This window comes from Bos grunniens, chromosome 13, assembly GCF_055505025.1.
Source record: "Bos grunniens cultivar Pamir isolate PY7600 chromosome 13, Bosgru_T2T1.0, whole genome shotgun sequence".
Taxonomy (NCBI): domain Eukaryota; kingdom Metazoa; phylum Chordata; class Mammalia; order Artiodactyla; family Bovidae; genus Bos; species Bos grunniens.
In genome coordinates, this window is record NC_141177.1 from 58,040,730 (window position 1) to 58,067,533 (window position 26,804).

Consider the following 26,804-nt stretch of genomic DNA (forward strand, 5'->3'; position numbering starts at 1 on the left):
GCAATCACCATCTGCAGTGAGTTTGGAGCCCCCAAAAATAAATATAAAAAAATTATTTTATTTATAAAAATAAATTGTTTCCACTGTTTTCCATCTATTTGCCATGAAATGATGGGACTAGATACCGTGATCTTAGTTTTCTTAATTTTGAGTTTTAAATCAACTTTTACTCTGCTCTTTCACTTTCAATATGAGGCTCTTTAGTTCTTCTTCGCTTTCTGCCATAAGGGTGTGTCATCTGTATATCTGAGGTTATTGACATTTCTCCCGGCAATCTTGATTCCAGCTGTTGCTTCATCCAGCCCAGCATTTGTCATGATGTACCCTGCATATAAGTTAAATAAGCAGGGTGACAATATATAGCGTACTCCTTTCCCTATTTGGAACCAGTCTGTTGTTCCATGTCCAGTTCTAACTGTTGTTTTCTGAACTGCATACAGATTCCTCAAGAGGCAGGTTAGGTGGTCTGGTATTCCCATCTCTTTAAGAATTTTCCAGAGTTTGTTGTGGTCCACACAGTCAAAGGCTTTGGCGTAGTCAACAAAGCAGAAGTAGATGTTTTTCTGGAATTCTCTTACGTTTTCGATGATCCAACGAATGTTGGCAATTTGATCTCTGGTTCCTCTGCCTTTTCTAAATCCAGCTTGAACATCTGGAGGTTCACAACTCATGTACTGTTGAAGTCTGGCTTGGAGAATTTTGAGCATTACTTTATTAGTGTGTGAAATGAGTGCAATTGTGCAGTAGTTTGAGCATTCTTTGGCATTGCCTTTCTTTGGGATTAAAATGAAAACTGACCTTTTCCAGTCCTGTGGCCACTCCAGATTTGCTGGCATATTGAGTACAGCACTTTCACACCATCATCTTTTAGGATTTGAAATAGCTCAACTGGAATTCCATCACCTCCACTAGCATCATAATGATGCTTCCTAAGGCCCACTTGACTTTGCATTCCAGGATGTCCAGCTCTAGGTTGGTAATCACACCATCATGATTATCTGGGTCATGAAGATCTTTTTTGTACAGTTCTTCTATGTATTCTTGCCACCTTTTCTTAATATCTTCTGCTTCTGTTAGGTCCGTACCATTTCTGACCTTTATTGTGCCCATCTTTGCATGAAATGTTCCCTTGATATCTCTAATTTTCTTGACGAGATCGCTAGTGTTTCCCATTCTATTGTTTTCCTCTCTTTCTTTGCATTAATCTCTGAGGAAGGCTTTTTTATCTCTCTTTGATAGTCTTTGGAACTCTGCATTCAAATGGGTGTATCTTTCCTTTTCTCCTTTGCTTTACTCTTCTCTTCTTTTCACAGCTATTTGTCAGGCCTCCTCAGACAACCATTTTGCCTTTTTATATTTCTTTTCCTTGGGGCTGGTCTTGATCCCTGCATCCTGTACAATGGATAAAAATTCATATAAAAAGGTTTAATTTGACAACAATTATGGATTCTTTATATTTGACACTCAATCAAATTCTGCTCAGCGTTGCAGTCTAACAAAGTCTAACAAAATGGATTAAATTTACCCCATACATGTATATGTATTATTTTCTCAGTTACATTCTTTTTAAAGAGTCAGGGCTCTGTGTTCTGTTTCAGTTTCTGATTCAGTAGATCTGAACACACTTCCTGGGTTTGTCAATACTGCCGGTCTGGGGACCACACTGAGTACCTACCTGTTTGTCCTCTCTCAGTACTTACCTTCATACTTTAAATGTTACCACTTACTTTAAATGTTCTCTCATCTATGACTCCTTTTTTTTCACTTCTGTGTATTGAAACTGTCAGTTTTTCTCAAATGTTAGTGTGTAGGTGAATCACCAGCGAAAATTGTTGACAAAGCAGATTTCTGATTGGACTCCAAACATTGATTTTTAGCAAGTCCCTGAGCTGGTCTGTGGATAGCAGTTGGTGAAGTCCTGACTTTCCCATTTGATCACCTGCTCCTCATCACCATGACTGTCTGTTGTATTTGTCTCTGTTTTTTAATGCTGTAGTATCAATCTTCATTCACATGTCTGTCTCCCTCCAGCATCCCTAAAGGGAAAGAACTGTTTTACTTGGCATTAGGACTTCAGTGCTTAATACCATGCAATATTAAAAAGCAGTAGACTTGATAAAAATAAATTACTGAACAAATGGAAAAAAAAAAAAAGGCAGTAAACTTGAGTACCACCTGTATAATTAGCTCTGTGATCTTGGAGAACTTACTTAATCTCCCTGAGCCTCAGTGTCCTCTTTTGTTCCATGGTACTATTTACTCACTATGGAAATTAGCTCTCAGGCATGGTAGTATTTAGTGTAGTAATTTACATTCAGAATGTTCCCAATAAATGGAAACCATTGCTACTGTGATGGTTGTGTTATGAAAGAAGCAAAATAAATGTTTGAGTTCATGAAATACTCTTAATAATGACTTCAGCATTCAAATTCAGGATATGTGGTTAATACTTCATTAAAAGATCTTGGCTTACTTGTCTCAATTAAACATAGTTTCCTGTTTTGCTATTTTATGGAAATATTGTGAAGTAAAACCATGCCTTGGTTCTTTTATCTCCCACAGGAAAACAAAGAAACCGTTTGGAACCCATGGACACCATCTTTGTTAAACAGGTGAAAGAGGGCGGACCTGCTTTTGAAGCTGGATTATGCACAGGTGCTGATATTTAAACAGACTCTAAATTTCTTGCTTTGTTTCTTCCATATTTCATTTTCCATATTTTTCTTTCTCCTTCTATATATTTCTTCCTTCTTCTTCATATTAGTTATTTCTGAGACCTAGTTAGTTATATCAGAGAAGGCAATGACACCCCACTCCAGTACTCTTGCCTGGAAAATTCCATGGATGGAGGAGCCTGGTAGGCTGCAATCCATGGGGTCGCGAAGAGTCAGACACGACTGAGCGACTTCACTTTCACTTTTCATTTTCATGCATTGGAGAAGGAAATGGCAATCCACTCCAGTGTTCTTGCCTGGAGAATCCCATGTAAGAATCCCCATGCAGGGGAGCCTGGTGGGCTGCCGTCTATGGGGTCACACAAAGTCAGACACAACTGAAGCAACTTAGCAGCAGCAGCAGTAAGTTATATGCTTCTTGATACTCAAATAGATACATTCTGACCGAAATACAGAGTTGTACACGACTGAGCAACTTAGCACACGCACACACAATTTGTGGGCCCTTTTGTTGTTGTTGTTCAGTTGCTAAGCGGTGTCTGACTCTTTGCGACCCCATGTACTGCAGCACGCCAGGCTTCTCTTTCCATCACTATTTCCATGAGTTTGCTCAAACTCACATCCATTGAGTCAGTGATGCCATCCAGCCATCTCATCCTCTCAACCATCGCCCCTTTCTCTTGCCCTCAGTTTTTCCCAGCATCTTTTCCCAGGGTTTTTTCCAGTGAATCAGCTCTTTGCATCACGTGGCCAAAGTATTGGAGCTTCAACTTCAGCATCAGTCCTTCCAATGAATATTCAGGGTTGATTTCCTTTAGGATTGACTATTTTGATCTCTTTGCTGTCCAAGAGACTCTCAAGAGTCTTCTCCAGTACCAGAGTTCAAAAGTGTCAATTCTTTAGCATTCAGCCTTCATTGTAGTCCAACTCTCACATCCATACATGACTACTGGAAAAACCATAGCTTTGACTAGACAGACCTTTGTCGCAAAGGTCCGTGATGTCTCTGCTTTTTAATATACTGTCTAGGTTTGTCATAGCTTTTTTTCCAAGGAGCAAGGATCTTTTAATTTCAAAAATTGGGCTCTTTTAGTTACCACTTAATAATGGATTCTCAGAGGCCCTTTAAAACAACCTATTTTGCATACATTTAATTTTGACAAAGGTGAACAAAATAGTAAAATGATGAAGATATTTATTGATCTAATTAAAATAATCTTGAAGCTCCAAATTCAGAAGAGCCTGGCCTGCCAGAGATGAATTAGTTCATTCCACCACAAAGAGTAGCTTATTTTTTGGTTAAAATGGTAAATTTTCTTTATTTAAAAAATTTTTATCAGTATAGTTGCTTTATAGTGTTGTGTTAGTTTCTGCTGTGCAGCAAAGTGAGTTGGCTATACTTACATATATAACCCCTCTATGTTGGATTTCCTTCCCATTTACACCCCTTAGTGCATCAAGTAGAGTCCTGTGTGCTGTACAGTAGAGTTCTCGTTAGTATCTATTTTATACATCATATCAGCAGTGTATATGTGTCAATCCCAATCTCCCAATTCATTCCATCCCTCCAAGTCCCCAAAGAGTAACTGAAGTCTCCAGTGCAATGCAAGCAAGCCCAGCTGCATATCTGCAGTGTGTGGTCTGTTTGTTCTGAAATATTTTGTGACTTATGATTTTCATAAAAACTAGCTAGGACTTAGTTTAGAGTAATGCACACACTAAAATAGTTACCCCTTTCTTTTGTTTTTAAACATGAAATAATTTAAAATGGAATTAATGAAAAACTATCTTTCACTGCCTTTTGATTAAAATATCTTTTCAGCTACAAGTATAAGTATTGGGTGTCATTCCTAAGATATATTAGGATGCACTGTTAATTTGTTAATTGTTTTTTTGGTCATAGTTGAGGGGCTGTGCTAAGCACATGAAAAGTACATTTTTTCTATTTTCTTCTTTCCCTTATCCTTTCTCTCATTTATTTTCTCTTCTGCTCCGTTGAATTTTTTTGAGTCGTCCAGATGTCCTTTACCCCATGAAAATGAAGAACAAGTTAATATATATAAAGTCAAACCCATGTGCATGCCCATATTTAAGTTCTGCAGTACAGCACTAATGAGTAAACTAAAGAGACTGGGAGAACATGACACGGAAATTAGTTGGACTAAAATTGGAGGACACTGAAGTTCCCTAGTGGTCCAGTGGTTAAGACTCTGCACCAGGGCTGTATCCCTGGTCAAGGAGCCAAGATTCCCCATATTGCACTGCATAGCCAAAAAGCTTAAAAAATAAATAAATAAAGTTAGGGGATTTATTTTATTTATATAAATATATAAATATTTAGAGATAAAATACTTTTCGAGGTTTCTAAATTCATCAGTTGCTGCACTCTTCATTTAAAACATCGTTATGTCTCATAAGCTGGATATATTAAAATTTAGGATCATTTTTATAAAAGATATTTTACAAAACAATGAGCAAGGATAGATCAAAAATAAGTATATTACTCAAGAAGTATTACAAAAGTACTCAGAAGTGACATTGTAAAGGAATTCCTCATGTGTTTTTTTAATTCCTCTTTGAAGGTGATCGAATTATAAAAGTCAATGGAGAAAGTGTTATTGGAAAGACCTATTCTCAAGTAATTGCTTTAATCCAGAACAGGTAAGTCTTGGCATGATTAATTTTGGCCAAAGATGGGTTTTATAAATCAATGAAGAAAGTAGACTTAATACAATATTGTATTCCTGTAAGAAGCTGATGTGATATAAAGATAGGAAACCTTCCTTTAAAGTTGAAAATGCATTTGAAAGTTACCAAGCGCGTACTACCAGAGGATGGCGTATTTGGTCGCATTGTTTTGGCAAATTTACTCAATTTGTAATTAAAATCCTTTTGAGCCTGAGAGGCATACATTTTATATTTGCCATTAAGTTTCTTACTTTTATTTGAAGTGACAATCAAATTTGTTTATAATATGTATATAAATACTTGCATATATAATTTATTTTAAAACTACTAAGATAACTTGTCTTTAAATAGCTTACTGAATAATATTCTTGGCTCAGATTCATTTGTTTTAACAAAGACCACAAGAAATCATCTTTTAATCCACTTGTCTGCCTACTTTCTACAGAATAGGATTTTGAGTTTTAAAGGTAGAATAGTATTTATAGAGTGACTGACTGTAAAGATAATTTAGTCCAACTCTCTTTCTCTCTGTCACACACCTAGACTTTTTTTTTAAAATTACAAATACAGAAATCAAAAGCCAAAGAGGTTGGCATATTAAATTTCGATCAAGAATAAGCCATGACTCTATGAGGGTCTGATTTCCAGATCATCATCATAAGAGGTTCTACCCAGATTCAGATACAGTAACTTTTAGGTGACCTATTGCTTTATGTTAGCCACACTCAGCTGTCTGTAATTAAATTGAAGTTGACTGTTTTCTGAAGACTTCTATCAAGCTCCTCTAACCATGTCTAAAGCAGTTCATGCTATAATCTCACTTATTTACACAAGGCTCCTTGGTGATGTTAGTGGTAAAAAACCTGCCTGCCAGTGGAGGAGATGTAAGAGATTCAGGTTCAATTCCTGGGTCGGAAAGATCCCCTGTAGAAGGAAATGGCATCCTACTCCAGCTTCTCCAGTGGGGTTCCCCAGTGGCTCAACGAGTAAAGAATTTGCCTGCACTGCAGGAGACACAAAAGACACAGATTCAATCCCTGGGTCAGGAAGATCCCTGGAGGAGGAAATGGCAACCCACTCCAGTATTCCTGCCTGGAAAATCCCATGGACAGAGGAGCCTGGCAGGCTACAGTCCACGGCATCGCAGAGTCGGACATGACTGAGTGACTTAGCAACAACAGTTTACACAAATGCCCTAATATGTTGCCACTTTTACAGTTGGGTGATCATGATTTATTGATTTCAGAGTATTCTTTTTACTATTGAATTCTCGGTGTTCCTGAGTGACACCTATTTGATCTTAAGTATTGAGGAAACCGGGGGACTGGTAAAGAATTGAAAGCTTCCTCCAGAGGCAGTGGGGAGATCTACCCAAATTTTCTTTTGGAAAATAATTTAGATCATGATAAATATAACTGTGTTTTGTCAACCTATAATTTAAGAGTTTTCAGGGTATTTCTTAACATGTCTTCTTTAAAAATACCATTTCCCAAAACAACCATAATTTAATCTTTGTTTTCCTCAAACTCCACATTAATTTTTTTTTTTGGTTACTGATGCAGTTCATCTTTCACGATAATAACATTTTGGAATGACAGTCTTAATTTTTCACCAGTATAGCAATTTGAAAAATTAAATAAATAAATAAAATGTTTTTTTTTTTCATGATCTTATTTTTCTTTTAAAAAATTGTGTTCCTTTTGTCTGCAGTTGGTAGCAAATGGATTAATGCAGCACAAAGCCATTGAGATTCTGCAGTGTATTAATGTAAAAATGTATCCTTGCAGAAGAATTTATCTAAGCATCAGTATGTATTTTCTACCAACTCTAAATGTTGAAATTCAAGTACTTACATATTTTCTTAGTGGAATTTATTTGAACCTGTGGTTCTTACTGGTTTACTATTCTCTTTGCATTTATGAACCTAAAATTAAGGGTTCAAATAGAGACACCAGTAAATTATTAGACTTTTGGTTTTTTGTTGTTTGTTTCTTAATCTCATGATTGTATTGGGGGGAAATCTATCCGGTATTGTTAGGATAGATACTGAGGCCCTAGCTGGGGACCGCACCACTGTCCTTGCATATCTCAATGTAATTCTGATATCACAGGACTTGGTATATTAATTTTTGCCTTTGAGCTGTTTTAAACCTAGAGAAACTTGTCTATTATTTCAACAGGACACTTGCAGTACCAAAATAAAATGAGACTTTGGGCTATTCCTATAAAAGCTCTAAATTAAATCATGGAGAAGAAAGCAAATAGTTGAGATGATATATGGTTTTTAAAGATAAGGCATCATTTTGATGGTTGTGATGGTGAACTCTTATTTCCTTCCCTTCTGAGGCCAAGAGGGAATATTTCAAAATTAGGATGTTTAGTATTGCTTAAAATGTTAAATTTGAGGGTTCTTTGATTATTTTCATGTTAATGGGTTTTTAACTTGATAAACAGACTATGTAGTAAAAATTTGTAATTTGTTCTGTGACCTGAGATAAAGGAATACATAATTATATATTGATGAGCTTTGTTCCAGGAATATTCAATATAAGTAATCTACTTGGTGTTTCTAAATTAGAAGCATGTTGTAAAGAACACTTGACCAGTTCTGAATAGCTCAAACATATATACATAATTATTATATACACATAAAAATTACTACTTTTCATTTTAATGATTTGGATTTAAAATAAAGATTTTTAAAATCTGCAAGTTAAACTCATAATTAACTTAAAAAATACCTGAGTTACCTCTTTTTTCCTTTATGTCCTTCTGGTATAATTTTTGCCTCCCCTAAAATAGTTTATGTATATTCAATTTCAGTGATACAACATTGGAACTTAGTGTTATGCCAAAAGATGAAGACATTCTCCAAGTGGTAAGTTTTATTTGTTCAAATATGTGGATTGTTTTAAAGTTATGAATGTTAATAAAAATTCTCTAAAGATAGAGGTGAATTAGATTTTTTTAAAAAGATTCTAAGGGGGAAAACCCTTAAACACTCTGTTTTTCTCTACACTTTACCAAAGAGAGAGAGACAGACAGACAGACCACTGTCAATTTTTTACAGTTAAGCAACATGAGAATGTTTATTGATTTCACAGTAAACTTGCTGTTGTCATTTGGGATGAGATTCCTACAGAGTTTGTTTGCCCCACTGTTGTGTTCTACATTATTCCTTTGACCAAAATCCAAACCTCAGAATGCAAGTATATATCCCCAGGAATTAGACTTTTTAAAAAAATTATAAAGTCAGAAGTTTTATGAAAGCCATTTCTTAATTTTTCAATAAGTATTACTGCTTATAAATGAACTTACCGAACAGTTTTCAACAGTATTCATTCATTCCATTATAAGGAATGTTCACAATGAGTACAGTCCACACCTTAAGGGAAAAATACGTTAACCTCTTAGAGAGGGAATGAAATTAGATAGCTGAAAACCTATAGCATTTGTCTTAAAATATCTTTCTCCTCTTGAGAAAGAAAACAAATTGAATGGAGTACTCAACTCCTTTATTAAACTTATATACTGCCGATGGTAAAAATAGAAGACAAATTTTGTTCAGGAATACTTTTCCTCAATTGACTTTTGTAGTTCAGCAGAATAAAACAATTAGATTGGGGAAATAGTGGCTGCTGAAGTTTGTGGTTTTTAGAAAACTTCCTTTTAGAGAATTGTCACTGCTGTTTTGGAGAAGGCAATGGCAACCCACTCCAGTACTCTTGCCTGGAAAATCCCATGGATTGGAGGAGCCTGGTAGGCTGCAGTCTATGGGGTTACTAAGAGTTGGACACGACTGAAGCGACTTAGCAGCAGCAGCAGCAGCAGCAGCATTGCTGTTTTACTCAGAACTAATGGAATCTTTGTGATAAGAATCAAAATAGGGATGTTTTTCATTTATAAGGTGTTAATTTGAACTTGGCTCAACCAAAGTGCTAAATAATCTTTGTAAACACTTTAAAAAAATATTACTAAAACTAATCCTAATAATTCCACTTAGGGAAGCCTGGTGTGCTGCAGTCCATGGGGTCGCAGAGTCGGACACGACTGAGCGACTGAACTGAACCGAACTGATTCGCTTACACATAAAATATAATTAACCAAAATTCGTGGAGATCAACCTTGTGTTTTCAAGGCAGGATGATTTCATTTTAAAATGGCAGTTTTACTGATAAAAGATTATCCTTCTTAAGTGCACAGTTCTGTTGAGGTCAGGGGTGTCTGATCAAGGAGGGATAACCATCCATGATGGTTTTCTTAATCAAGTGGAATTAGTTGCAGGGTTCCTACCCTGATCATTCAGCACAGTGAAAGAGTAACAGTCATAACCATGGAAGGCAGTGAAGTCACTAGATTGAAAATAAAGAGGGGCTTATTTTCTAGGGCTCTACTTATGCAAAGGACCAGGAGGTGATACTTACAGGGTAGGGCAGGCTTGACCTTGAACTGTTGCATTCTCCTGACTCAGAGACAGAGTGCTCTTCCGAAACAGAACTCTACTGAAGAGTCATCTTTAGGAGACTCTTTCCTTGCTAAGGTGAAGGCACTGGTGGGACTTTGTTAGAACAGTGAAAGAAACAGTTCATTTCAGAGTGGCTGGCAATGAATAAACGCCGAGGGGAGGGATCAAGCACAGAATGATCATCCTAGTATGCTGTGTGGTTGATGCAGGGGATCGACAGTGCAATAATGTTCTAAGGATGTGATCAGTGGGAAGTTTAATTGATGAGTCTCCTTGTGTTTTATCTAAAGTAGAGGGAAACTACAAATTGTTGCACCACAGGGAAAAGTTGGTTCACTGGGCTGACCCAAGCACACAGATCTTCAAAGTTCCTCAGTAAAGGGTCCTGATATACTGTAACAGAAAAGTCATATTCTTACAACTTGTTGTTTTATTTTAAGCATAAGAAATTAAAAGCCCAGGGACTTCCCTGGTGGTCCAGTGGTTAAGATTCCACCTTCCAATGCAGGAGGTGTGGGTTCCATCCCTAGTTGGGGGACCTAAGATCCCACATGCCTCACAGCCAAAAAATCAGAACATGAAACAACAGAAGCAATATTGTAACAAATTAAACACAGACTAAAAACGGTCTACATCAAGAAATAAATAAATAAATATTCTAAAAAAAAAAGAAAGAATTAAATGCCCATATCCTTGATAATAAAAGAAAACCTCACCTTAAAACCCAGTCTTCATTCAAATTTGCATGTCCTGTAATTTGTTAGGAAATTGAAGGAGTGTATATAGTTAATGTAGGTTATGCCTTGTTCCCCAAAGAACATCAAAATGCAGAAACTTCTTTTCCACATAAATGTTTTTAGCTAGGATATCTACAAGTGTCGTTTTAAAAAGCCACTATAAAATCCAAAGAGAATCTGGGATTTAAAAAAACATGTGAAAACAAGAGGCCTTCAGAAATATTTATGTTGCTCTTAAATCTGTTACTTAAAATACATGCTTGTAAAGATGTATTTGTCCCTGTGAGGTTGAATATTCATTGTAAAGAAAACATGAACATTTTTACAGCCACTGTAAACATCATTTACCCAAGAGAGGGCTTGTTTTCTCAGTCTACATGTGTTTGCCTGGGTAACAGCACGATGGGGTGTCCATGAACTTTTGCTCCTCAAGTAATGTATAGACCAAGTGGTTCTAGAGGTCCTCAGCTCATCTTTGAGAGGTGATGTAGAAAATTTGATTTAAAACTTGCCTCATGGAAGGACTGGTATATAATAATAAATCTCATAATTTACAGAAGACAGTGATACAGAGTTGAAAAGCACAAAGTAAAAAAATTTTAAAAAAAGAAAAGCACAAAGTATTGGTAAAATTGAGAATTCTTCATTATGTTATTAAATTAGTGCTGGTAATAGTACTCCTTTACTTGGCAGCCTTGTTTTTTAAACATATCTAGATCCACAATACGTTTAGTTTTGTATTCATTTCAGTCATCTTATGTAATGATATTTTAGACTATGATCATAATCTTAGACAAGTTCATATTTTTATGGTGATATTACAAAATAAAAAGCACTTCCTGTTGCACTTTTTAAAAAGTGAAATGATTGTGTTGCTGTCTCAGACATTGAATGAAACAGCCATCACCCATCAAGTCGCCTGAAGGGCGATAGTGATAGTAGTGTTAGTCGCTCAGTCGTGTCTGACTCTTTGAGACCCCATGGACTGCAGCCCACCTGGCTCCTCTGTCCATGGAATTCTCCAGGCGAGAATACTGGAGTGGGTTGCCATTTCCTCCTCCAGGCGATCTTCCGGACCCAGGGATTGAACCTGGGTCTCCTACATTTCAGGCAGATTCTTTACCATCTGAGCCACCAGGGAAGTCCCTGAAGGGCAATGCTAATGGGGGAAAAAAAAAATGTCCTCAAATGGACCCATTGTAGGAGGGCTAGATCTGAGCATTCTTTTCCATTCACACCTCAAGACATTTTGGTAAGCCTTTAGCACCATGGACTCAAAATTGAATTTTGAGTTGATCAGTTGTGATGGCTCTGGAGATTCTCAGGTATGTCTGGTGTTTGACAAGGGCATTTGGAGCCTCCTTCATGTTATTCTCTGTTAAACACAGCCAGGTTAAACAGCTTTTCTGGTGTAACAGGGAAGAAAGTGATGTACTAAGACTTGAACCCACGCAGGTCTGAGACTGTATATAGCCTGTAGTTGAAGCTAAACCACCATTCCACACTGCCATTGGGTCCAGATGAAGGATTCCTGTGGCTGACACAGTCCCACTGCCGAGCTGTCAGGATAACCAGTCTCTGGGCTCTGCACCCACTGCCCTAGTCACCACTCCACGAATATTGTGACATACGTTGAGAAATGTAATTTAACCGAAGTTTTCCTTTAGATTTATCAGAAGCACTTTCTAATCAAATAATTATTTATTATGTTCCACACTCAGTATACTCTTCAATTTAAAATTAGGTGTCCATTTGTCACATGTGCATCAGGGTGGTCCTGCTTTAGAATAGGGAAACAAGAACGGGAATTTTGGAAGGTTCTTTCATATTTTGAAAGTTTGAAGCAGTTACTTTCTTCTGCTTTTTTATCTTATTTTAAATATATTTTTAAAAAAGAATCTGCCTGCAGTGTGGGAGACCCTGGTTCAATTCCTGGGTCGGGAAGATCCTCTAGAGAAAGGATAGGCTAGATACCCACTCCAGTATTCTTGGGCTTCCCTTGTGGCTCAGCTGGTAAAGAATCCGCCTGCAATACAGGAGACCCTGGTTCAATTCCTGGGTCAGGAAGATCTGCTGGAGAAGGGGTAGGCTACCCACTCCAGTATTCTTGGGCTTCCCTCGTGGCTCAGCTGGTAAAGAATCTGCCTGCAATGTGTGGGAGACCTGGGTTCGATTCCCGGGTTGGGAAGATCCCCTGGTGGAAACGCTACCCACTCTAGTATTCTGAAGAATTCTGTGGACTGTATAGTCAGCGCATGGGGTTGGAAAGAGTTGGACACGACTGAGCGACTTTCACTTAAAATATTATGAGAATATACATACTTGTTAGAAAAGTTTCAAATGATTTAGAAAGGTATAAGCTGTCCACAACATCCCCTTCTCCCATGCCCCACTGTGACATATCTGGCATGTATTTGAAAATTATACAAACACGATAGGTGGTTATTTTTGCTTTTGTCATAGGTACAGGTATTAAAATTAACAGATCAGCCTGTTAACAGTGAACTGGTAGGCAGGAATTTTAATCTTAGTAGCTTATTTATTCTGCACTCTTTTTGTTGGTTTGTTTTTATTATTTACTAGGCAATAAATACAGTATGGTAATAGTAATACTATAGTAATGGGTATGGTAAGTGACTTGGATGCAATTCTACTAAAACGGAACTGAAAGATTATTTTTGGATTATTTAGCTACTGTTAGGCACTGTACATATAATTAAGATCCAGACTGTTAACATTACATTTTATTTAAATGCTCCTTACAATTCTAATTCCAAATGGAGACATTTGTAAGGCATCTTTCCTTACTCACTCCCCTCAACCCCCGCTTAGAGAACCCTTTGGATCTGTAGGCATGACAGGGTTGCTACTATTCTGTTTTCATTAGATATGGCTTGAACTTTAACATTATGAACTTTTAAACTACTAAGCTACTATAAGATATAAAACTTAAGAACAAGGGTAAAGGAAATTCAAGAAAAAACATAGAGTGATATTTAAAAGGACTAATGAAAAAAATTGGCCAGAGTTTTTTTTTTTTTTGGTCATATCCTGTTGAATTCCCAAGTGCTTAATCAGTCTGAAAAAAATCTGAATATTGTTTAATTCCATCAAAACTTCTGGATATGTACTATGAAGTATCCATTTGGACTTAAATGTAAAAGTAAAAGTGATTATGAGCCAAATATGCAATTCTTATGACATTGGTCTCAAAAATTTCTGGGCCATGCCATGGATGGTTGTTGTTGTTCAGTTGCTAAGTCACATCCGACCCTTTGCGACCCTTTGGACTGCAGCATGCCAGGCTCTTCTGTCCTCCATTGTCTCCCAGAGTCTGCTCAAATTCATGTCATTGCAGACTTATTAACGTATTAACACAGGATGATTTTGACATCATTATAACAGAATAGAATTATACAAAAACTATATAAATGAATATCATTAGATAAAGAATACTTTAAGTGATATTTTATTCTGTTTAATTGGTGCCTGTTGACAATTCAGAGATTCCCAATGGGTAGTTAAAACATTGAAATGTCTGACCCTGATGTCTCAGTGAAAGACTCATGAAAAAGCATGCCACAATCACAGCTATGAGCAAGTTATAGAGTTTTAAAGTCTGTTTTCAGAATGGGAAACTTAATCAATGGGTTCCATGTTCACCTGGAAGAGTGGAATGCTGTAATCCACCCCCAGTGTTTGCCCAAGCCCTGGCTAAAGCTTTCCTTAGTAGACTGTTTTCCAGAAGAAAACCTAATGGCATTATGGAAGAATAGGACTCCTTACAATGCATATTATCTGTTCCTAGTTTACTCCCCTAGCTTATCATGGAGCTAATTTCTGTCTATTCCACACCTCTTAGCATAGCCATTGAAGTTTATTCTCATGACTTACCTGGAACACATACTAAGCGACAATGGCCTTAGAGCACTGTTGATTTCCCCAGGAATGTTAATTGATTGTATTGGTTTCCAAACTTTATGAGAATGAGAAACATTTAAATAATTACAATCTTTTTCAGTATCTGTGAAATGAGAGACTATGTGAGGAAATTCAATACTACTACTGAATAAATTCATATTTTAGTTGTCTTGAGCATATTTGCTTACATTAGACAGTAGTACTGTATCTATAAGATATTCTGTTTAGTCAGTCCACTGGTGATGCATGGTCCATGTGTATGTATTTTAAGGACCCCTTTGCCATCACTTTACCCAGAAGTGGGGACCCATGAATATAGACTATTTAGGAATTTTAGCTTTATCTAAAGTATGTCAAATACCTTTTCAAGTGTTTAATATTGGTTGACCAAAAAGTTTGTTTTGGCCAACCCAATAGTTCTGGTCATATACTTCTATTATTAAAAGATAATACTCCTCCCCGAATTTGAATAAAGGAAATATGTCTAAATTATTAGTTCTAGAACAGCATTTCTTAGCAGAAATTCGAATTGTGTAAAAACCCCCAGGAAAAAAAATGGGTTCCATGGCCAAATAAATTTGTAACTTCATGCTGAGTTTTATAGCGTATGTTAATGTAGTAGAAGTTTTGAGAAGTCACGAAACCCATCAGCCAACCTTCACTTTGTCGAGCATAGAGAATACAGCCTTTCAGGTGATGTTTCATAAAGCTGCACATACATGCTCTGGAAACACCGAACCAGACAGCACACTCATCTGCACAGTTTTCCTGTCATGTAACAGTATCAGTGCGACTGTAATCAGCATGAAAAAGATAGGCTTATTACATCAGTGGCAAATGCCCAGAATGTCTATTTGGATTGACTGTTTTCATACCTTTACAGTATTATGGTATGCATGTTTTCTTTCATCTACTTAGCTTTCGTTTCTCACGGTCTCCTGGTTCAGATTCTATAGTATTCATTATACATGAAAAAGAATTACTCTGGAAGCAGTATTTTTTCATGTCCACTAAGTAGTTATTTTTCTAAGCGAATCAAACAGGACAAAAGGGACAGAGTGGAAAGATCTTAATTTTTTAGGGAAACCCATTTAACCCAACAGTCATTCTTTCATTCCAAAGTCCTAGTGTCAAGGCAGCGGCAGTCAGCTGACAGCTGGTGGTTGTGCTCCGATTTACAGGGGAAGGAGGAGGTTGTACTATTTTAAATGCATAATAGAGCATTCGTTTCGTCATCTGGAAGCAGAGATGGAAGAAGCTCAGGGGAACTGAGAGGCATCAATGTTGTTCGCGTGGAAGGGAAGCTTCCTAGCACATTATCAGACAGCAGCGCAGATCAAAGAAAATATCTGTCAGGAATGCATGTTACCAGATGTATTTTGCTTTCAAGAATGGTAGACAAATCAAATCAGAGCCAGATAAAAGCCTGAGAAAAAGATGCTCAGACAGAAACTCAAGTTAATCTTTATGCCTCACTGCCCTTTACTTCTCTTGGTACCTTCCAGAGGATTCAGTATAGATGTATTTTTAGCTTGCTGTTTTCCAGCATCAATATGACAACATGATTCTGTCTTTATGTCAGTAAGCAGCTTCTACTATGTTTTCCTATTTTCTGCTAGCTACAATTTACAAAGGATGTCACAGCTCTGGTAAGAACTGCACAGAAGCCATTTCCTTGCTTTTTAAGTCATGTTTTGTAGAAATTTGTAATAAGCCATTCTATTAAAACTGTCAGTTTGCTTAGAGGAATCTCTTCGTGGTGTTAATCTTACTAATTTGCAGAATGTGTTTGTGATACATTGTTTTCTTTATTATTTTTTTCTTTTTATGTTTGATTTTTGTATCCTGTGCATAACTGATGTTAAAACATAACATTTATCTGCATCCCTGTATATTTTTGAAGCATCTCACCTTCTCTCCTTTCCTAGTACTTTGCTGTTACGTTATGTTATGTTTGTGGCTGCACTTGAGCTTTGCAAGCTGTCTAATGCAAAGACAGGAGATAGTTTTGAATTAAGCTTGTTTTGATTAGGGAAGGATATGTAACATGACACCACACCTAACTATCTCAGCTGTTGAACATAATTCTGAGTTACCTTAATTAGCTCTGTTTTGTAGCGTCTCTGTATTTAATTTGTTGCTTTTAAGTTTTTAAAAATATTCCCAGATAATTTCATAAATAGTTGATTTTAAAAAATTGGAACTGCATGCTTGCCTGTTCATAATAGAGAAATGTCTCCTTAAAACAGGTAAAAGAGACCAAATAAATTTGTACAATACAATTTTGCATGAGTGTAAAATAAAAAATATAAATTATATACAGGAAGATGAATTATCTTTATTCATATTTTATGCCTTTAATATGTGCATATTCTCTATTTGAAAAATTTTAATAGTTAACATGGCTGTTGGAGGACCTAATTTATCAAAATGGATTATTTTTAGCAATTCAGCAGTTATTAATTGGCAAGACAATGTTCTATATATTATTTATCATAGCAGTAGTACCTAGAGTAAAGATGTATTTGGTGAAGATTTTTAATATTTTCACCTTCACTCTGGCAAAAGATCAGGTTCTTCTTTTGCTGTGAGATTTATTAGGCAGCCATTTAACCTGCCAACTGCTGGGGGAAAAAAAAAAAAAAAACATAAAACTTAACAGGGGAAATTTTTGAAAGCAAGATGTCCATATCTAATTATGGCGGGTGGAATGGATAGAATTTGATGTGTTTCAGATCTTTTGAGAAAATAGGCAATTGTAATTTATATTTTTTGCAAATTCTACAATTTATTTGCTTTCTGAGAGACTAGCTGAATTTGTGGAGCCCCCTTACATTGTGTCTGCATGCATGCTTTAGCGAATGCCACTGGGGAGCAAGGCAGGGCACTGTAAAATAAGACTATATTGCAAGATTGGAAATGTGTTCCTTTGATGAGTTTGAAGTGACCCATTTCTCTCCTCTCCATGTAGGCGTATTCTCAAGATGCCTACCTGAAAGGCAATGAAGCCTACAGCGGCAATGCCCGCAACATCCCTGAGCCCCCACCAGTCTGCTACCCCTGGCCGTCATCCGCCCCTCCCGCCATGGCGCAGCCCCCTGAACCACCTCCTCCAGACTCCACAGCAAGCAAACCGCAGACTAGCCCCCCAGTATTGACGCAGCCCGGCAGGGCATACAGGATGGAAATCCAAGTGCCTCCGTCACCACCAGAGGTGGCCAAGTCCAACACAGCAGTGTGTGTCTGCAATGAGAGTGTGAGGACCGTCATTGTACCTTCTGAGAAGGTTGTAGATTTATTACCTAACAGAAGCAACCACACAGTTCCCGCTCACAGAACTGAGGAAGTGAGGTATGGCCGAAACGAACAGCCCTCTTTCAAAACAGCGACGAGAACCACCTCACCGCCATCCTCAGTTCCCACTGCCCATCTCATCCACCAGCCCGGCTCCAGGTCGTTGGAACCTTCTGGCATTTTACTTAAATCTGGCCACTACGGCGGACACTCAGAAGGTCTGGTGAGCAGATCTCCAGCTGTGGAGTCTCCTTCCGTAACTGTCAACCACTACTCTCCCAACTCCCATCAGCACATAGACTGGAAAAACTATAAAACTTACAAAGAGTATATTGATAACCGGCGCTTGCACATGGGCTGTCGGACCATTCAAGAAAGGTTAGATAGTTTAAGAGCCGCCTCTCAGAGCACAGCGGATTATAACCAGGTGGTGCTGAACCGCGCTGCCCTGCAGGTACGGCGTCGGAGCACCTCTCAGGACCGAGTGCCCCAGTCCATCCAGGTCCGGCAGCGCAGCGTGTCCCAGGAGAGGCTGGAGGACTCTGTGTTGATGATGTATTGTCCGAGGAGTGCCTCTCAAGGTGCGCTGACATCTCCTTCTATTAGTTTTAGTAACCACAGAACTCGCTCGTGGGATTACATCGAGGGACAGGGTGAAACCTCGGAAAACGTCCATTCTGAATGTCCACCGCCGGATGCAAATGGTGAACGAAAGCAGACTTACAAGTGGAGTGGGTTCACCGAACAGGACGATCGGCGAGGTATTTACGAGAGACCCAGGCAGCAAGAAATTCACAAATCTTTCCGAGGCTCCAATTTTACAGTGGCTCCCAGTGTGGTGAATTCTGACAGCAGGAGAGTGAGCAGCAGAATCGGGGGATCAGTGTCTCAGTTTAAAAAAATTCCAGCAGATCTAAAACCCCTGCAGCCCAGCAGAAATTTTCAAACTGCTTGTGGAATATCCCAGCCTCGAGGGATTTCCCAAGACAGGTCACCTCTTGGGAAAGTCCGAAGTAACTCTCTGAAAGGGCCTTCTATGCATGTCGCGAAACCGCCCTCCAGCCAGAACTCATTTCTTTCTATCAAAGACCAAAGACCAGTAAATCACTTGCATCAAAACAGTTTATTGAATCAGCAGCCATGGTTACGGACGGAAAGTGCCCCCGATCACCAAGTGGACACTGGGAAGCCCCCTTCTCTTTCCGGAGCTTCTGTTAAGCCCCCGGCTCTGGCAAGTGAGAATGCTAGCACTCCAGATTTTGAGTTATCCGTCACTCAGAGGAATCAAGATTTAAATGTACAAGAGGTGGAAATTCAGCAATCGAATGCTGTAGATAATAAAGAAACTGTCATCCTAAGAGAAAAACCTCCATCTGGTCGCCAGACACCGCAGCCTTTAAGGCATCAGTCTTACATCTTAGCAGTGAGTGACCAGGAGACAGGCTCAGACACCACCTGCTGGCTGCCTAATGATGCTCGCCGGGAGGTCCATATAAAAAGGATGGAGGAGAGGAAGGCCTCAAGTACCACTCCACCTGGTGATTCCTTGGCTTCCATCCCATTTATAGGTGAGCTCACTTCATAGTTGTTGGTTAACATGTCAAATATGTCACAAATCTTTCCAGCAAAGTATTTCTAGTTTCCAGGAATTTTACTCTGATCTTGAAACACTTGTTCTGAATTTTCTACACTCTGCTAAAAACCAGAACCATAAGCTTTTTTTTTTTTTTTTTTTTAAGTATTTTTATTTATTTATTTAGGCTGCACCTCACAGCATGAGGAATCTTAGTCCCCTGACCAGGAATCAAACTCGTGCCCCCTGCAGTGGAAGGGCAGAGTCTTAACCACTGGACTCCCAGGGAAGTCCCCAGAGCCATAAGCTTTTACTCTCAAAAATTATTTCTAGCATCAATTTTCCTTTTTTTTTATTTTAAACTTTGCATACCCAATACCCACTGTTAATCTTGATTTTGATGAAACATATCCCTACCATCTGGGGAGACTCAGCAAACCAAATTGTGCTTGGTTGTTGATTCAGCTGAAACCATAGCCAAGTAGAACAGTTTGGATCACTAGCAATCAACCTTTCATTTCATCAGTGCTTTTTACTTTCTGAAGCTGATTTCTGTATAAATTTTAATTCATGGGCCGACTGAAAAGACCTCTTTGTTGCTAAATTACTGTCTTAGAATAAATCCTGGAATAGATGGGGAGAAATTACTTAAATGACAAGCCTGTACCCTGATCTAGAACATCTATCATGTTCACTGAGGCTTTAGACTGCTCCCACACGCCCCAAGTATCTTATCCACACAGCAACCAGTACGTTTTTAAAAACATAAATCAGATCATTTCACTCCTGATCAGAACCCTGGTTTAGCTTCCTATGTTACTCAGAATAGAATCCAAAATCCTATGGAAGGCTAGGCCCTCCGTGATCTGCCCCACAACCACACTGCACCTCGCTGCCCCTGCCTCCCATTTTCTGCTCATCCCATCTTCATACATGCCAGCCACCTAGCAGCCCTGGAACACACCAAGCACACCCTGCTTCGGGGCCCTGGCACCAGTTCCCAGCCCTGGAATGCATTCCAGAGATATTCACAAGACTGTCTCTCTCTCGGTACATTTGGGCCTCTGCTCAGACATTACCTTATCAAAGCAGCCTTTCCAGACCAGCCTATCTGAAATACACACAGAACCTGACATACTCTATGTCCTTAAGTTACTGTATTTATCTTTATACCACTTGTTTCCAATTGACATTGTACTTTTTCTTTTATTACATCTTTCTCTGCAGGTCTAAAGCCTAAACTTTGTGAGAGCCAGGATTTTAGATCTTTTTATTCACATCTTTGTCCTTAATGTCTGGAACCACTGCCTGGTGTAGAGAAGGGACTCAATAAATATTTGTTGAAATACCAGATGAATGATAATTTTGAGATGATAGTTTAAATGTATAGCAAAACAAAACAAACTTTTATCATGTCTAAGATACCATCTGCTAACAAGATTATCGTGTATGTCCATTAGTATTATCCTCATGTAATAAATGAGAAACTTAAGCTATGGAGAGGTTAAATAACTTGCCCAAAGTCACACAGTTAATAAGCAATAAATAACTTGCCCAAAGCCACACAGTTAATAAGCAATAGAGACTTTGCTGATTCAGCCTCATCTCAGGGCATAACTCCAGAGGGCATCATTTGTACAGAATGCATTGTGAAGAGCATCCTCTGGAGGTCTGTGATGCAAGCCTTGCTTTGAGGCCAAGGTCATACTCTTCTTCAGTGGGTAGGTTCAGGAAGAGTTTGCCATGATTTTTGTAATATAATGTGGTTCTCTTTGAGTGCTATTTCAGAATTCTTCTTTTCTAGAGAAATTTTTTAAAGCTCTTGCGCTGTTGGACTGTCATGTGACACTATCAGAATCAACTTTTTAAAAAAAATTCCATATAACTCACATTTTAAAAATATATATGACATATTCAAGTTGTAAACATTGTAGGGAATCTCAGCCTAAATTGTGCTCATGTTTATATCTGTAACCTTAAGACCAACCCCCCCCAAATAGCAGAATTTTCTTGTAGATGAAACAGTATAAAAATGATTGTTTTATGATTTTTTTTTAAACAACAAAAAAAACCCTGCTGTATTTCACAGGCCTGTGAGACCAGAATAATAGCATTATATTTGTTCCTACTTAATAAGAATAATATAATCCAATTATAATAATAAAAAGTTTGCTAGTTACATCTGTTAATATTTCTTCCTAGTTACTTCTAGGTATAGGAATAAACCAAAAGGTCAGTTATGTTATCAAAGAGAACTTTGGCTAAAATATAAAACAAAAATCTATTTAATTGTACATGCATATAAAGATTTAGAAAAATGATTAAAAGAGACCATTTGTTCATTATAAAATAAAAATGCTCACTATTTCTGAATCAAATTCTACTTCAAGTACTTATTTCAATCTCTTTTATAGTTCCCAGTGAATGACATCTTTTGTTTTATGAATCATGACTTAAAAGTCCCATAATACAGAAATGACTTTGCTGCTGCTGCTGCTAGGTTGCTTCAGTCGTGTCCAACTCTGTGTGACCCCACAGATGGCAGCCCACCAGGCTCCCCCATCCCTGGGATTCTCCAGGCAAGAATTACTGGAGTGGGTTGCCATTTCCTTCTCCAATGCGTGAAAGTGAAAAGTGAAAGTAAAGTCGCTCAGTCCTATCCGACTCTTAGCGACCCCATGGACTGCAGCCTACCAGGCTCCTCGGCCATGGGATTTTCCAGGCAAGAGTACTGGAGTGGGGTGCCATTGCCTTCTCCGAGAAATGACTTTATAATCCATTTATTTCTTATATGCCTCCCAGAACCTAAATGTACTGCATATGATTACTCTTGTATGTCATTTGATCGGCACCCATGGAAAAGGGTAGAATAAAGAACTGAGATATGAACACAGAATTGATTTCACTGTTTCGGATGTAAACTGGATTTTTACATGGAAGTAAGCGTTCTTAAGTACCAAAATTTAATATTGAAACCCTTTTATATTGTTGAGCTTCAGAGTTTTATCTGACCAATAGGTCTTTTTTTTTTTTCTTTTTAATTTTTAGCCACATCCCATGGCATATGGGACCTTAGTTCCCCAACCAAGGATCAAACCCACTCCCTCTGCACTGGAAGGCAGAGTCTTAACCACTGGACTGCCGGGGAAGGCCCGGTGTTTGTCTTTCCAATCTAGCTATTTTTTAAAATGCATGTCTTACTAGGATAGACACCAGCATTGAAATGGAGTAAAAGAGACCATTTGCAATGTTTCTCAAAGTATTTTCTGGGAACACTAATTCCATTTGATAAAGGTGGGGGGAGGGGGTGCGAAGATTAGTGATCAAATAAATTGAGAAATGCTGAGTTTTAAAAATTAAGTTTGTCTATCATAGACCTCTCAGGATCATGAATATACTCCTTATATCTTATGAGTTTTCTAGGCAGGATATGGAGAAGGCAATGGCACCCCACTCCAGTACTCTTGCTTGGAAAATCCCATGGACAGAGGAGCCTGATAGGCTGCAATCCATGGGGTTGCTAAGAGTTGGACACGATTGAGCGACTTCACTTTGACTTTTCACTTTCATGCACTGGGGAAGGAAATGGCAACCCACTCCAGTGTTCTTGCCTGGAGAATCCCGGGGACGGGGGAGCCTGGTGGGCTGCCGTCTATGGGGTCGCACAGAGTTGGACACGACTGAAGCGACTTAGCAGCAGCAGCAGCAGCAGGCAGAATATAGTACAATTTGTCTCAGAAGTATTTGACCATGAATCCTTTCTTTTATTTAGAACATTTCAGTTTAGTGTACCATAAAACATACTTTGGAGAATGTTGGACTATGCTTTGTACTTTTTATGAAACATTAAATTAGAAGGAAAAAAAAGAATTAAGGCTTGCTTTTGTAGCGTCACACTCCAGAGTCTTAATAGTCTGTGATTTTAATAATTGTTTTTGTTACTTGAAAGCATTATAACCAATGCAAATAAATAGGTGCTTTGGCTTTATTTCCCAAAATATCAGAGAATGGAGCCAACTCATTTATTTTGTTATCTGTGTAATACACAGATAATGAAACATCTTGCAGAAAGAAAAATTTCCAGCATTTTGTTATACATTTAACATCTAATAGTCCTCTGGGGTCACAAGACTTAGAAAAATGAAGAAAATAAACCACTTTGTTTTTAAATTAGGAAGATCAGTCATTAGCAGTATTTTGTTTATACCTACTCACACCCTTGTGGCTCAGCTGGTAAAGAATCCACCTGCAATGTGGGAGACCTGGGTTCATCCCCTGGGTTGGGAAGATGCCCTGGAGAAGGGAAAGGCTACCAACTCCAGTATTCTGGTCTGGAGAATTCCATGGGATGTATAGTCTATGGGGTTGCAAAGAGTTGGACACCACTGAGCGACTTTCACTTTCACTATACACACATGCCCTGTAAAGCTTCAAAGTATGTCCTGAAAATAAATTTCAACACCTGTCACAAGTAAACACAAAATACAAAATGAATAATGAGTTCCTAAGTAGTTTGTTCTTTAGTAGCAAGTATTAAGGTATATTCTCCAATCTTAATTTTTTTTTTCTATTTTTAATTGGAGGATAATTGCTTCAAAATGTTTTCTTAGTTCCTGCTGTACATCGACATGAATCAGCTATATGTATACATATATTCCCTCCCTCCGTTCTGAGCCTCCCTCCCACCCCCTCACGCCACCCCTCTAGGTCATCATACTACTACTCATAACTATTAATATAAAAAAGCCAGTTGTATTACCCACTTCAATTTCATCTAAAATTCGTACTCCCCTCATTTTTGCCATATTTTAAATGTTTTCTCTTGTTCCTCTCACCCCAGAGTTGTCCAGTACGTGTGTACCAAATTAGGGTTAGCCTAAAAATTGAATTTGGTTGACACAGCCTTGTTGACACTGGCATTTAAAACCAATTCAGAAATCTTAGAGCTTGTAGGATGGAGCTGGATCACAACATTGTTCTTTACAGCATCGAACTTTACTTCCATCACCAGTCATCCACAGCTGGGCGTTGTTTTTGCTTTGGCTCCGTCTCTTCATTCTTTCTGGAGTTATTCTCTGCTGATCTCCAGTAGCATATTGGGCACCTACTGGCCTGGGGGGTTCATCTTTCAGTGTCATATCTTTTTGCCTTTTCATACTGTTAATGGGATTCTCAAGGCAAGAATACTGAAGTGGTTTGCCGTTTTCTTCTCCAGTTCAGGAGAACTTAGTTATCTGAAATTTACCCAAAAGGCATGGGCCTGGGTGACTAAACAATAATTTTGAATTTAATATTCACTCTTTTTAGCTCAGATTTCCCAAGTTTGAGTTGGCATCTTCTTACTAGATAAATTTATGTGTTTCAAGTGTAACAAAACTGCTCACCACAGAATAATTTTAGATGTTCACTTATCTTCCTTTTGGTAGTAGTGTTGGCTTTTATCCTGAAATATTTCAGACTGATCTATAGCATACCTTGTAGAATACTATGCTTATTTACTTAGGGAAATAAAAATTTTTTTAAACTTTGTACTTATAAAAATTATAGAATCGTTTCCCTCAATCAGATTTTCTGGGTTTTCAGCTAGTTCCTTTAATATTGAAAGTAGATCCAATAATAACTGCACTCTCAGTCAGATCTGTCAGTTTTTAAAATAAATTCAAACCTCAGAAGCCCCCTAAGAAATCTCTGGCTTATGAAAGCTCCTAAGTATTTTATGTTCTTACATAAATTAAATAGATAATTTTACCCCTATTGTGGATTTATTGTTGTAGTCCTCTTGAGCTATAAATGACCCTTCTGATAATCCTAGCCCAATTTCTTTATAGGGAATGAATTTAATATCCAGAGGAATTAAGTAGCTTTCACAAAGTCCAGCAAAACAGGATCTAAATCCTTTGACCCACAGCTCAGTCTTCCCCATTCCTAACAGCTGGCTTATTCTTTGTGCTAAAATTAATCATCCTAAATTTGTGAAATTGGTGCCTAATATATATTAAATTATTTTAAGGTAAATGTTAGATTCCTTGAAATTAGTGTTTCCAGCATTCGTCAGCTGGCAAGCTGGGTCATCTTTCATACACACATGCCTCTCATACACACAAACATGCTGCTTTTATAGTTTAGGTTTTGAATACCTGTGATCTTTGGTATCTTGATCAGTTTGGTGAAAGTATTAATTGTTTGGTGAAAAGTGTTAGTCGTGTCCGACTCTTTGCGACTCCATGGACTGTAGCCTCAGTCCATGGAATTTTCCAGGCAAGAATAGTGGAGTGGGTTGCCATTTCTTTCTCCAGGGGCTCTTCCTGACCCAGAGATAGAACCCAGGCCTCCTGCATTGCAGGCAGATTCTTTACCATCTGAGACATCAGGGAATTCTCTTAATCGTTTGGTAGAAGCAAACAATTTAATTTTGGGTAAAAGCAACTCATTTGATTTCTTAGATCATATTCTTGGAATTCTTTGGAATTAATAAAGTAGAAACTGTGTGAGTAGACTTCTACCAGATGACTCTTTCATTCACTGTTATTGCTGTGGTCGTGTTCAGATCTCTGGTTCTTTTAACACTGGGTACCAATGATTAGTTCTGTCATTGTTATCATTAATGATGATGCCATTTAACATCCCAATATTTATTTTCATTTTATCTTATAGATGAACCTACCAGCCCTAGCATCGATCACGACATTTCTCACATCCCCGCCTCTGCGGTCATCTCTGCCTCCACCTCCCAGGTACCCTCCATAGCAACGGTCCCTCCCAGCCTCACAACTTCAGCTCCATTAATCCGACGTCAGCTCTCCCATGACCAGGGTATGTTTCATTGAGTAGTTATGTGAATTGTCTCACGTTCTCAGTTTTCCACTTAGGGTACTGTGGTGATCTTCTCGCTGTGAAAAAAGAATCTGGAAAGTCCTTGCACATATCTGAATGTTGGGTTTTACTTGCAGAATCTGTTGGACCTCCCAGCCTGGATGCCCAGCCCAGCTCAAAGACAGAGCGATCCAAATCATATGATGAGGGCCTGGATGATTACAGAGAAGATGCAAAACTGTAAGTCTCAAGCGTGTTGTTTTAAATGCCTATTAGTGGGTGCTCAGTATGCCCTTGACATATAAATACTGAATTTACTGATGTATTTTCTAACTTCAACATTAGAAATGCAAATAAAAAATAAAAGATGTTACGTGATAATACATTCAATTGAATTTTTTTTAAAAGTGTTTAAAAATCAGTAATACAATTGTATTTTATGATACAAAAATACACATAAAATTATTCCTGCTTTAGACCTCTAGTCACACAGACCTATTCTCAGACAGAGCTATGCCATCTTTTATGTAATTCCAGAGCTATTCCTTGGGTAAAATCTTACACATTTGCATATGCTTATATACATTCATGTGTGTATTCTAATTATTTTTATAAACAAATGATACGTGCTCTACACA

The 26,804-nt window shown here is 38.0% G+C and overlaps 1 protein-coding gene across 48 annotated transcripts in view; it reads left to right on the top strand.

Annotated features, from left to right (window-relative positions):
• Positions 1-26,804, top strand: part of ARHGAP21 (Rho GTPase activating protein 21) — a 130,253-nt gene that overhangs the window by 81,669 nt on the left and 21,780 nt on the right. For 20 of the 48 annotated variants that reach the window (XM_086334412.1, XM_086334458.1, XM_086334417.1 and 17 more), the window contains 7 exons: positions 2,563-2,655; positions 5,258-5,336; positions 8,187-8,241; positions 16,106-16,135; positions 17,458-19,348; positions 26,008-26,166; positions 26,304-26,406. In XM_086334412.1, coding sequence (XP_086190538.1) covers positions 2,563-2,655; positions 5,258-5,336; positions 8,187-8,241; positions 16,106-16,135; positions 17,458-19,348; positions 26,008-26,166; positions 26,304-26,406 — 2,410 coding nt within the window. Of the gene's footprint in view, positions 1-2,562; positions 2,656-5,257; positions 5,337-7,073; positions 7,171-8,186; positions 8,242-16,105; positions 16,136-17,457; positions 19,349-26,007; positions 26,167-26,303; positions 26,407-26,804 lie in introns of all 48 variants that reach the window. The other 28 variants (XM_086334426.1, XM_086334431.1, XM_086334447.1 and 25 more) reach the window with 3 other exon arrangements.